Here is a 13,904-nt window from a genome sequence, read left to right as displayed (position 1 = left end):
TGATCCATATTTGACACACAAAGGACCATTATGTGGCCATATCGATCAAGTGGGTAGCTGTAATAATATCAATCATGTCGGTTTTGGAACAGGCTTTTAATAGTACAAGGATTATAGGCAAAGCTACTGTTTGTATTTACTGACAATTACGCAAAGGAATATGAATTCTAACGTCCTGTGAGTGAAACTTCTATTCTATTACACACTTCTTTGTTGGCTTTAAAGTGACTTATTGGAAGTCATGGAAGTGGAGGGGCGGAATATCTGAACAAAATCAAGGAAGGTCTCTGAGCACTTGCATCGGTGTTATTTGCAACAAAAATGGTGCATAGGAACCGGCTGTTAGAGTCATCTAGAGGAGATAACACAAATATCAGGACTTAGGTTCGCAAACTGAACAAAAGACATCAGAACCAAAAGTCCAACACTGCTAAAATAAAACAGCAAATGATACGTGAACATAGACGTTTGTATAAATAGCGTATCGGACCATTAAACAAAATGGTACACCTGACATACGGGGCTTTTCTAAACTTCAGGACCATTTAATTCTGTGCACCGGGCTTGGAATACGAGAAAAACGGCTTGAAATAACTGCAGAGTATGCACACTGAGAATGGGACTTTATATACTGAAATTATTCGTCAAGCTCAATTTCAGAAATTGCCATATGATATATTAAATGACTCGTCTGAATTTTGAAAGAGCATCTTAGTATGTATTCGCTTCATAGTATTAAGTCAGTATGAAATTGAGTATAAACTTCATTTACAATAATTCAACACTATCGTTTGAATTATCACACTATACAAACTTCTCTCATCTCACAACATTATTTTCATCCTGTAGAAATAATAATTCAACACTAACCTTATGATAGGTATCTTTCTGCCAGTTCTTGATTTGAGCCATGACGTCATTGACGAGCCGGTCGCGGACGCTCAGGTGCAGGTCTGATAGGCGCTCGGCCTCCACCATACCGCCTTTCCACGCGGCTTCCATCGTGCCGTATTCTGGGCCTGGGGAAGGAAGGTTAAGTTAGCAATGTGGCTTAGAGAATACGCATATCATGCAGGCCGATTTCCAGTCACGGCGTCTTTTCTCTAAGGAGAAACGCTAGTTGTGGAGGTCATAACATATTGTAGAAGGCTATCCGAAGACCCCTGGTGTATTATACTGATGATAATACCGGGCATAGTAGTAGCGCTTGCGTCCACTAGACCTTCGAGTCTGTTTGTTAGCACACAGAAGGAGTCTCATGTTCAAAAATTTCTCGTCTCCCATTAGCGTAGTATTGAGTGAGTCCTCTCAGTACTCTGCTTCACTATGTCATGTTAAATGGGTGTCAATGATTGTCTAAATAAGAGGAGATACTAATGCAAATATTTGAACAGTTATCTCTAAATGTTATTGCAATGGCATTGAAACCATTGCGGTGTTTTCAAAATAATTTCGGCATAATTATTTAAAAGCATCGAGTGATATTTTGATATCTATATACATTATTATTGGTCTTTCGAGGCATATGAAAAGAGAATTGGTACTAATATTATAAAATTGAAGACTCGGTTTTAGTTGAACGCGCTTTATACTTTCAGGACATAGTAAATAGCGCGTTCAACCAATCTTAATCTTTAGTTCTATTCGTGCGATTTGATAAAATATTACGAAGCAGCAATTCGTTCAAGCATAGTATTACCTACACGAATACGTAACATTTTATTTTTATGCAACTGGCCGTTTACAACTTTACATACAGGCCGATAATCACAGAAACTGCGTTACTTATACATAATAAAGCAGACCAACGAGACTTTGCCGTCGTACCACAAAAACTTTTAAACGACTGTTGAATACTCGACTAAAAAAAGTGTGGCTGCAAAACGGACCTTACTGCAACGTCTTTAACGTGTCATTTTTTGACAAGTTAAAGACGTTTAAAAGTTTTTGTTGTACGACGGTTGATGCCCAAATTTTCATTCAGCAGGAAAGTGATAACTCGTTGCTTAACCTGTCCATATTTTTCCGCGAACAGCTCACTGGCTGCAATTTGGCCGATGTCATAATAACTTTCATTGCACATTGCACTTGCTATAAACGGGCGGTTATGTGTGGAGAAACCGGTCGGTTTGCGGTCGGTAAGGCGCAGGTTCTTGTGAGAAGAGTTCATGTTACGAGTGTTTGTGGGCAAATTAGACGGTGGCTGTTTTGTGAGAATGTTATTGTGGTAAAGGTTTAGAGCCTTGAGGAAAGTCATATGAGACAAGATAACTCGTAATCCGAAAACTTTTGGAGATGGTGTACGTTATAGCCGGCATATTTCAGAAGTTGTGTACTACTCTCATAATATGATAGCACATGGAAGGGGATGACGCGGATCTCATGTTGGATTAGCTTGTATATAATTCGCTCGAAAGTTTTACCCGAACACCGTCTAACCGCGCGGTCAAGCGGTTTGATGATGACAGATTGAATGAACAGTGGCCAAAACTGTTTGTGAATGTAACTTGTTTAAGGAAAAAGTAGCAGCTGTAATCTTACGCCGATGTTATCATTTATTGCCTGACCAACAGGTCGTATTAATGTACCAGTGTGAAACGAGACCATAAAAGCGACACCATCAGGTAGGCACAACAAACCGGCCTCATCAATCGAAGGCTGGGCCATTTTCGTAAGTACATTTCATAATAAGACTTAACAGTGACGTAAGGGTGCACCAACCCGATACATACCATTCTAAATTCAAAACGACCAATCGCGACACTTTCGATTTTTAAATCAGCCAACGAGATATTTAAAACACGCTTTCGGCACGTACGTTCGTTTCGAGTCCGTGATCCGAATACGAGTTGTCTCGATTCTGTTTTTGATCCTTGATATGCTCGATTAACTTTCATTTTCATTAAGAATATTTTTATTCACGACACATTTTGTTACTCAAGAGCGAAGAAATTCGTTTTCGTCGAACGAATTTATTCTTTTCGCGTTTGAGAGCACGTCCATTGTAAAAGTGAATGCTGTACATGTTGAGCTGTGATTTATTGAGTAATATTCTGTTCACGGTTGCATTTGTGCATTTAAATTAATTGGTTATAAAACAATGGTTTTAGAATTGAGTTTCATATACGCTGATCAATTTAGAATATTGTACCATCTGAATATTCAACTGATTCATTCAAATTCACTTGAGCTACATTAAAGGATGTGCACTCAGGAGCAATGCCGGGTACTTTATTAGTTGCATAAGTCTAGATCAGAGCACAACATTAATCTGATATCAATCGAGAAGTAAACTAATCTAATTAATCGAAATGAAGTCATTCACGGATTCACGACTATAATCGATAAGTTTATCGATCTTTTAAACAGCACAGATTATAAAATTGTGCAAGCCTAGCGATTTGAAAATTAAAATTAATATTGTCTGCGAATCGAGTACAAGGCTTTGTGTATTTTTGTAATAAAAATTATATCGACAGCTGAATCGAATGTGATTATGAGAATAACAAAATGCATTATGAACTCAAGACCATGAAGAAAATAGACTGGTTAACAGTTTATCTAATATCACGCTTGTTGTTTCATACGCTTAAGTACATGTCAGTTGCTTTTTGTAGATCCCTCGGTAGCCAGCCTATGCTGAGCCTAGGCTGTCTATGCTGAGACAAATAAAGCCAAATCCAACTTAGTTGTGAAAAGACGACAAAATGGCGATGAGGCAGATATGCTTTTTTTTTGTACTGTCTTATAGAATCCCAGGTACATTGGTAGGTACCGAGAAACCTCTCATTAAGCAGAAACATTAACTTCAATAGACCATGTACCATTCATATATCTATAAAAGTATATACCGGAACAATAAAGCAGCAATATTTCCTAAACACTATTGCTTCCACAAACGACACAAGCCCGTGACATCACAAATTCTGGACAAAAGCATTTCCTAGCTATAAAGTCATATCGGTACCCGTTGTACGTGCTTCTGTGAAACTTGCAACTTATAAATTGTTGAGGCAGGTTAGGAATACATGGCGGGTTTTGTGTGCAGCTAAGCGTACTTGTGTTTGCTAAAATGTGGTTCTCCATTCGTGTCTACTTAGATGTGGCTTTGTGGATAACCATCTATGCTGGAAGTGAACTAAAGCTCTGTGAGGATGTTTCGAAGACTAGTTTTCGATTCAGTATGCTGTATGAAGGTGAGTTTGGGAAATAAAGAACTAGTTATAACAAGAGATTTTTGCAGCTGCTAATATAGCATCCATTTCCTATAAAATTTATGTAAACAGACACACAGCATTCTTTCGTTATTTTCACTGAAATAATTTGCCAGTGTATAGAGTAAGTATCAGTTCATTAGCATGCACTCCTGAGATGTGCGTTTGGATAATCATGGATAAGTCATACATAATCACCAACCAACAACAACATGCCAAGCAAACACTTGCGAAGAAAAATTATGAACGCAAATACATAGTTGCTAATTACTAGCGGTTATAGCTCGGGGTACGCGAACTAATGAATAAAACGTTGGAAATGTGTAAAAAGGACGTATAATGAGTAAAATATATAAGTGTAAACAACAATGGGAGGACAAGACAAAACTTAAACATGGAAAACACTAGCTAAACACGACTTATAGGGTCGGCGCGCGGCAGCGCGCGCGCGTGTTGTTGCTGACGGAGCGGGTCGCGGACTAACTAGACTTTTGGACTGGCGGGCGGCGGGGGCGCAGCACCCGCCGCGCGCCGGTTCGAAGCGGATCGTGCGCGTCTCTTGCGCGCCGGGCGTCGACGGTTCGCTTGGAGCGCGGGGCGAAACCTATGTTTCGAATTTTGACGCGCTATACGGTGTAATTTTCTCTAAAGGACGACTAGAACAGCAACATAACATAGAAGATACACGTTGCTCTTGCTACGTCTAATGATGATGAAGTAACAAATCATTTGGTACAATATACACAATGTACACTTGTGGCCAACACATGTACCACATGACACAAACTACTTAATGAAAGTGAGTCGGTAAGACATCGAGGTATGCCGTCGTGTTTTATGCAAATTTACGTCTTGTCCGTGTGTCGCAATTCCTAAGTATGCAGTTTGTATCCTCTTGAATAATTCCTCATTCCAATGCATGCTGAGCGAAATTGCGTATTCAGACAAATAGCTGCGATTTGATCGTACTTAAAGAGAAGTTACTTCATGGAGATATTTGTTAACTAGCTGTTCCCAGCGGTTGCCCCTGCGCCCCGGCAGACTAAGTTTTTGCAACCAGGTAAAAAGTAGCATTTATGTCCAAACTTAGACTGTAAGTTATCGGCATACCAAAATTTGTAATTTCATCCGAGCGCGGGAAAGTATTTCCCACAGGACACGAGAACAAAAACCATACACATCTATACTAATATTATAAAGCTGAAGAGTTTGTTTGAACGCGCTAATCTCAGGAACTACTGGTCCGATTTGAAAAATTCTTTCAGTGTTAGATAGCCCATTTATCGAGGAAGGCTATAGGCTACTTTTTATCCGGGTTCGTGCAGAGGTTTCCACGGGATGCGGGTGGAACCGCTGGCAGGAGCTAGTTTCAAATAAATGTAGGACAGTAAAATATCCCAGAAAATCTAAATCCTTTAACAGTGAAAACGGTATCTAGAATTTGATCCTCCGGACGGTACTTTTAAGCCACATAAACGTAGTTTGAAAACTTGGAGCAACTCCTCAGGGTATAATCAGAAAGTACTTTCTTGACTGCGCGGCTGAATATTTAATTTTCAATTTGTGGCAACGCTGCAAGTAACGATGTCACTAGCACGTTAAACGCTAAAGCTTAGGAGACTGTTGAGGGAGATGAGAGCATTTTATATGCTAAGTAAAATGTGCCTATAATTTGAATAACAGTCCAGGTCAGGCAAGTAACTGTGATTAAGTTATATGTACTTTCTTATAGTGCCTTGAACCCCAGTGTCCGAGTAAAGGTAAAGTAAAACATTTGAGGAAACCTGGACTATTAAGTTTGTAAACGATTCGATTTGGGCAAACGTGGTGCCTAAGGCGAATTCTTTTTCTATATGAGAAGAGGCCAACGCCCCGCAATGGGACAGTAAAAGGCCTGATGAGTATATCATGAGAGGAAATAAATAATTCAACAAAAATGTATCCCGCCTTCAATACGGCTCTCAATAAAATATGAAACAAATAAATACAACAATATTAAAACGAAGTCTCAGCCAACAGAGATTAGTTGAGCAATGCTTATGAAAGCATAATAAACCAACAACTGGACACAGCTGTATGGAACCATGAATATTATATTATGCATTCATGTCGTATGACTTCTCTGATCTTTTGATTAATCAATGAAGAAATATATGAATAAGTTTCCGGTTCTACTTTGTATTGAGTGATGTACTGTTGGGGTTCTGTAAGGGTTAAATAATAAAGTAGGTTTCTTCAGGTCTCAAATGTTTTTGCCAGATTTGAGGGTAGGTACAAGGTCTGGGAAGGTTTATCGATCTGCTCAAAAGCCTAATTGAAGACATATAGGTTTTAGTCAAGAGGTTGACTTTCTGATGTACTGAGTACATACATCAATTTGACGATATCAGATAAAACGTATACATGAAACTACACACACAACATGTTTCCAATGACTGCGATTTGCAAAATGTTATACTTGTCACAGTCATCATAAAATATTGGGTACAATCTTTCTGATCTTGAAATAAAACGAATTTTAAAATGATGTAAGAATTTCTAATAAGTTTATGCATTATTAATTTGTACGGAACCCCTAGCAAAACCAGTACCAAAGCTCATTTGTTCCAACGATATTAAATTCTATTCATACCGCGACAGCATTTAAGATGCTCAGCATCAATACGATTGAACCGATGTTTCTCATGGAGAGAGAACCGATTCTCACGGCATTGTCAGATCAGATGTCACTGCAATACTTAATTGATGTGCTAGTTAAGTTGTATGGAATGATAACTACAAGTTGTTTATCATTATCCTCCGAGCCTTTTTCCCAATCATGTTGGGGTCGGCTTCCAGTCAACCGGATTCAGCTGAGTACCAGTGCTTTACAAGAAGCGACTGCCTATCTGACCTCCTCAACCCAGTTACCCGGGCAACCCGATACCCCTTGGTTAGACTGGTGTCAGACTTACTGGCTTCTGACTACCCGTAACGACTGCGAAGGATGTTCAATGACAGCCGGGACTTACAGTTTAACGTGCTATCCGAAGCACAGCCAATGGTGTCTAAAATATGCTTAGAAAGTACATACAAACTTAGAAAAGTTGCATTGGTACTTGCCTCACCTGGGATCGAACCCGCGCCCTCATACTTGAGAGGTTGGTCCTTTACCCACTAGGCCATAGTTGTTTATAAGGAGAGCAAATAGGTTTTCTGATAAGCCTGAGAAGTGGCATAAGCTTGCATAAATGACACTGCAGGCAGCCATCGATATTGAAAACGATACAGAAATTATGCCTCAAATATGTGCCATATTAAGGGAGACCAATTCTTGTCTGTGGAATCACAGTAAATAGACTTATGATGACGATGTTGATCATGAATGCCAACTGGGATGATCTGTTAATAAGCTGGCAAATGTTTCTCAAAGAGGAACTTGAAAAAATTGAAGGCAATATGATTGGCGTTGTTTTTATATTAGCGGACAGATCGATGAATCGCATTTTCCTTATTGGTCATACTACCCAGAAAGTTATGATTAAACCCATATCCGAAATCCAGTACAAGTTTCTGATCACTTATCAGACTTTTACTTGTTTTGATTGGTTGAGCTTGTAAAAGGACTTTTTTAATTTTCGATAAGTCATCGTAAATATATGTACCGAGTATGGCTTCTTCGCAAAGAATCAACAACAATGTATAAAGTACCTGCAATAAATAAATGTAATTTTATTTTATTTTATGACAATATTGCGTATTGCATACTGCAATATACTCACTGTACTTTGTTGAAAGGTTCTTTTAACCTACAGACAGACATGTGTTGCTGGGGAGTTTGTTGCGCCACTTCTTCTTCCCAGCAAAAACACATAGGAAGTGGTGAAGGGTGGGCGTTTTGGGGGCTGTCTTATGTAATTTTTTTTCTGACGTTCGAAAAGTGCTGTTTTGCAGCCAAGTTTGAATAAATGAGTTTTGATTTTGATTTAATAATTAAGTTGTGAATTCCAATTAAGCTGAATGTATTTGAATTGAGCCCACGAGATTCAAAGGAAGCAATTATCGATTTCGAACGAAATTGTTTTCAAACTCAAGCGAAAGTGATATTAATTAACTCTGTAACACCTGCTGAGATTGGTCTAAATATAACTTGCATTATTTAATGACACGTAAATGTATAATTTAACATGGCTAAAGCCAGCGAAGACGACATGAGAAATGAGTTTCACTATATGTAGTAGGGGAGGCCTAGAAGGGATTTTGGGATTTACTCAAGCGCGGCAGATTAGTATATAGTGAGGTACCTATTACCCCATTTAACACCTCCACCAAATATAAGCCCTGTATATGTAGCCGCGTGTCTAGAATAAAGGATCAGATTAGTAAAAAAAAAAATATCATCTGACATTCTCCAGCGCGTCAGATTAAGATAGGGTAAGTTAGTTATATGCTAAAAAGTGTATATTCCACTAATCTGACAATTTGCGATTGACGATAAGAAGTAGGAAGGTTACAAACTTGTAAAAAAAAACTTCATCTTGACTTTCTCGAGCGCGGCTAATTTTTTTTTATTTTGAAGGGAATAATTCAACGTTCACGAAAAATATATAATCTGACGATTCCCGTAAGCCGAAGTAAGGAAAATTAATCGATAAAGTTTAAAGCGTGCAGCTACGTGATGCCGGTATTCTCCTCCCAGGTTTCTATTCCTCTCTCTCTTTTTTCAATTCAATTCATTTGCAATAAGTGTTGGTACATTTTGGGTCTTAAATAATCTACACTAATATTATAAAGCTGAAGAGTTTTTTTGTTTGAACTCGCTAATCTCAGGAAGTCATACATAGTATGCAGATATACTGTTTTTAACGAAGACGATTCATTTTATTGGCTACTTTCGTTAAATACGTGTTCCTTCCAGTTGCATTGCTTGTCTATCGTGATACCGAGAAATGCCATTTCGTATACTTCTTGTAATTTATGTCCTCTATAATTACTCTTTATAGTCTTCTTTTTATACAGTCGTGGTGGCCTAGTCATCCGGTTAGACTGGAAGCCGACCCCAACATAGTTGGGAAAAAGGCTAGGCAGATGATGATGAGCCTTATTTTTTATCTATATGTATTAAATTGAATAAAATTAGTTTTTGTAAGATTTACGCGTAGATTATTTCCGTCAAGCCATGTTATTATAGATTCAATTGTATTGTTTATGTCACATGTATATTTATTAATCCTACTTATATTATAAATGTGAAAGTTTGTGAGAATGTATGGATGTATGTTTGTTATTCAATCACGCAAAAACGGCTGGACCGATTTGATTGAAACTTGGTATGTAGATAGGTGATACCCTGGATTAACACATAAGCTACTTTTTATCAACACACCACGCGGGCGAAGCCGCTGGCGGAAGCTAGTGTCATTATAATTCAATGTAATTATTATAGAAATGTATGTAATGTATGAGCAGATTGGTACACTCCGCCAATAGCAATTTCATACATATCATTGGATAGGCCTTTTTATCTAGAACAACCTTTATTATGACAGCTTTGTTGAAATGTTTGTCCGTTCTGGGATATAGATCAAAAAGTGTGTAAAAGTTAAAACTAAATAATCTATTGATATCTCAAGTTTTAAAGGAATACCAAAGTGCTACAACGTGTATGTCTTGTAAGTACTAAGTACTTGCTGTGCAGACATTGGTGTCCAAGATAAACTTAGACAGTAAATACAAACTTAGAAAAGTTGCATTGGTACTTGCCTGACCTGGAATCGAATCCACATACTTGAGAGGTTGGTTCTTTACTCACTAGGCCAATACGACTTAGATAATGATTATAACAAAATTAAAAAACAAAGACATTGGTGTTAATTTTTCAAAGAAAATTAGGTTACAGTATTGATTATTATTAGTTTTAAAAACTTTCCATTGTCAGATTAAGCGAGTCTCTCCAGATAATCGTCAGATTATAAGATGATTACGTTAAGGGTACATAAATGAACCATATATATCTTAATCTGACGCGCTCGAGTATTTCAAAATGGCGATTTTTTTTTGCAATTTTAAATAATGACCACGAGTTTAGGTCACGTCTAAATCGTCAGATTATTGCATAAGAGACTTCGTTTTGGTTCACTTAACACCCCTTTTGAAAATCTGTCGCGCTCGATAAAATTATTTTTTTTCCCATTTTTAACCCTTACCTACGACCACCCCCACCATGGAAACAGTCAGATTAATATACGTATGTTTAAAAAATGACGTACGACGTGCATGCTAATAATATCTGACGCGCTCGAGTATGTCCATTCAACTGTTTTTTTTTACATTTTTGAAAGTTTATAGCCGCTCCACCCACCGATGAAAGTGTGTGTATGTCAGGACATTTTTTTCTTCTTATCATCTAAGCTTCGCAATCTAATAGGTCTCATTGACGCTCGAGTCACTCCCGGTTTAGCACTCTTGCCTCCCCTACTAATGGCAATTTTGTTTTTACCTAATTCAGAGATTTATCAAAAACATCGTGGAAGGAAAGGTCGAAGGAAAGAGAGGAAGGGGTCGTCCAAGGTAATCAAGCAAATTAAAGAAAAGGTAAAGGTTGTGACGTATAAGGAAGTTCAGGAATTGGCGCTAGATAGGTGTGTATATTGAAGGAGCTGCACCGACAAGAGCTGGCCTCTTAAATTAATGATGATTAATTCAGAGGCAGATATGAGACACCATTTTCACAACAGTGTTGGTAATGAAGTCTATCATATATTCCCTTCGGTTTCATGGATTTATAAATACTAGATATTTCGTGATTAATATTGCTTGATTACAACAAGCCTTTAAAATACTCTGTACATGGTCAGATGAATAATTAACATTATCTGTAAATTTTTCATACTCCAAAAGGGTAAACATGAGCCCTACAAGAGCATAAATAATAAAGATAGGAATCAGCAGCATTGTCGTGCAATGGTTCGTAATCAATCTTTGAAGCTCCGCAAATGAATGGTTTCAGACCGAACCCATTGTGTTTTTGTTCGGTCATCGAAATAACAGTTCGGTTATCAATGCCGGCTATTGTTGCCGAATGAAAATATCATGTGACAGTGTTGTATTTACAATATAGATGATGAAAAGCTTGGTTATGTGGTTTGGGAGTGTAATCAATGAGGATCAATTAAGGTTACGGGTAGTTTTTCCTGTACAATTTATGTAGATGACATAATTATTGTCTGCAGTCTTAGATTATATTTACTAGGTTTTATCTCGACTTGCGTGTGTGTTGTGTAATCCCTACTTTGATCTTTGTCAGTATGTGTAATATATTTTGTACCTACATACTGTTTTCTTTAAAACTAGGGTAAATTGTCACTACTCACCTTTCTCAATCAGGTCATTCCATTTCTTCGCCCAACCTCTCAAGCTTTTGGCGTATGTCTTCTCAATGTCTGCTCTCTCTTGTACGAGAGCTTGTAACTCTCCGCAAAGTCTGTGTCCATCGTCCACTCGTCTTGTAGTCCGCTTATAGTTACCAGGCTCCCAGAAAGAATCGGAGGCGACCGTGAGGAGCGCTTGCTCGTCGCTGTGGTGGGACATGGCGGTGCGACACTCACACACCGCCCCTCTGTAACAAGGAGAAAGGTTGCTTTAGAATTTATGTTCAACGTTATCTACTTGCGATCATGGCGCCCTAGTACAATTTACGCCCACTGTCTAGCTAAACCGCAAGTATCACGCAGCGTTAATTGACGTATCCACGCCATCCATATGCAATTTTGTTTCGTGCCAACTTTTTGAAAATGTCTGCGTATGAGTTGTATATTGTATAGCGCAAATGCTATTGTTAAAAAATATTCAGTAACAATGAAAAATGCATTAACTGTATTTTGTTTCATTATGGTTGCATTGCATACTTACTTATGATGACGGGCCGACTGAACCATGAAACAACTAAATGAGTGTTTCCTCGAAGGGCGAGGGGGAACTTAAATGATGACATTGAACGTAGGGTCTGACATTGGTAAGCTAATGTCAGGGCTAAAGTTTATACATTATAACTGAAATGACATAACAGGACTTGTGGAAACAGTATTATATCAGCAGTAACTCATACGGAAGTTAATGTTCCAAGCCAATGAATATTCTATGAGAAATTAATACATTCAATGATCTAATCCGGACAGGACGAAATAAATTGGGCATCCGTCTAAATTACGTACGCCACGGATATCCCTGGAGAAATCCATCACTGTCAGGCGTTAAGGTGAGTTATTTAATTTGGAGAAAAACGTTAAGCTAACTAATATATTCCCCAATGGTTTTATGGAAATATTTGTTTTCTAAGATCAGCTATAGAAAAATATAGTAGTCTGGCAGAAGTCGAAAAGACATTACGTCATTAAGATGGTCATCAAAATGTTCTTAAGTAATATGCCTAAAAATTCATTCATTGTCATTACTTGGGTATAATTTTCCATTTAAATAGCCTAGTGAGCTTAATCACATTATTTCTAGCACTTTGCCCTCAGTTCAGTTTCTCGCTTACTAATATTGCTTAAAGTCACAGCTAAATGCATGAGACCAAAAATAAATTACTAACGTAATCGCATACTTTTCTTTTTATTTCAGTCGCTACTAAATCTAGCTACAAACTAAGAAACCACAAAACCGAACACAAAACCAGAAGTCGTCTACGTAAACTCCTCAAGCTAGACGGCAGACAAAAAGTCGTGACGAACCAATTACGACTTACGAGCATGACATTACATAACACAGAGCCGTTTGTGTAAAATGTCGGTGACCTTGACCTCCCCCCATCACTTCCTATGAACGCGTATATTTTAACCAACATTGCGACTGTAACTGTCATGTTTTGGATTGTGAAAAGGGTAGGAACCCTGCTGGGTTCCGACCCGTACCCGGTTCACGGGTATTTGGACTTGCAATGACAAGTGCTTTAGATAGAAAATTCTTGACTTCAATGTTTTAAAAGATCTAGATTACAGGTCACAATTGGAGATGCACGATTTACATTCACAAATATGTGACGAACAGGAATGTTGACTGTTCCAATTCGTCACTTTTTAATATGTTGACTAATATAGGAAGTTTCATAAATACCAGCTAATTAGAATGCAATGTAAACATGTTAATAACAACTACCTAATTATATATTAATCACTCGTAGCATCCTCTGATGGCTCTCGTAAGTTTTATATTTAAATATTGTCTCATCGCTAAAGCATGTTCATTTGAAATTAAAATATATCTTAAGCATGTCCGATACGGTATTTATAGTAAAGGAAGAAGTGACGATATATTTACTTAAATTAGAAAACTACGCGTTCAAAATACGAACGAATATTAAAATAGGTCAGATAATAAAAAACAATTTTAAGCCTCTTAAATAATGCCGGGACACCTTTTCACACACGGTTGGTTAGCCCCATGGTAAATTATTAATTAACTTGTGTTATGGGTGCTAACACAACTGATAAACTACATATAGCTACACATATACATATTTATAAATACATATTGTAACATCCGACCGAACCGGGAATCGAACCCGGGACCTCAGATTCGGCAGTCCGGCTTGGTGACCATTGCGCCATAGAGGTCGTCAAATGTGCAGTAGAAAAAACCTACTAAGGTCAAAATTATGTTTTAGTCATAATAGAAAATAACAAGAGTTTGTATACCTACATATAGCATAAC

General features: G+C 37.8%; 1 protein-coding gene across 6 annotated transcripts in view; it reads right to left on the bottom strand.

Annotated features, from left to right (window-relative positions):
- Window positions 1-13,904, bottom strand: part of LOC124635655 (protein kinase C and casein kinase substrate in neurons protein 1) — a 129,833-nt gene that overhangs the window by 62,160 nt on the left and 53,769 nt on the right. For all 6 annotated transcript variants that reach the window (XM_047171596.1, XM_047171598.1, XM_047171593.1 and 3 more), the window contains 2 exons: window positions 11,567-11,811; window positions 871-1,019 (listed from right to left, as the gene is read on the bottom strand). In XM_047171596.1, coding sequence (XP_047027552.1) covers window positions 871-1,019; window positions 11,567-11,783 — 366 coding nt within the window. In that variant the 5' untranslated portion in view covers window positions 11,784-11,811. The remainder of the gene's footprint in view (window positions 1-870; window positions 1,020-11,566; window positions 11,812-13,904) is intronic.

The sequence above is a fragment of the Helicoverpa zea genome, chromosome 13 (assembly GCF_022581195.2).
Source record: "Helicoverpa zea isolate HzStark_Cry1AcR chromosome 13, ilHelZeax1.1, whole genome shotgun sequence".
NCBI classification, from domain to species: domain Eukaryota; kingdom Metazoa; phylum Arthropoda; class Insecta; order Lepidoptera; family Noctuidae; genus Helicoverpa; species Helicoverpa zea.
The sequence above is the reverse complement of the archived record's forward strand: the minus strand, read 5'-3'. Positions and strand labels throughout refer to the sequence as shown.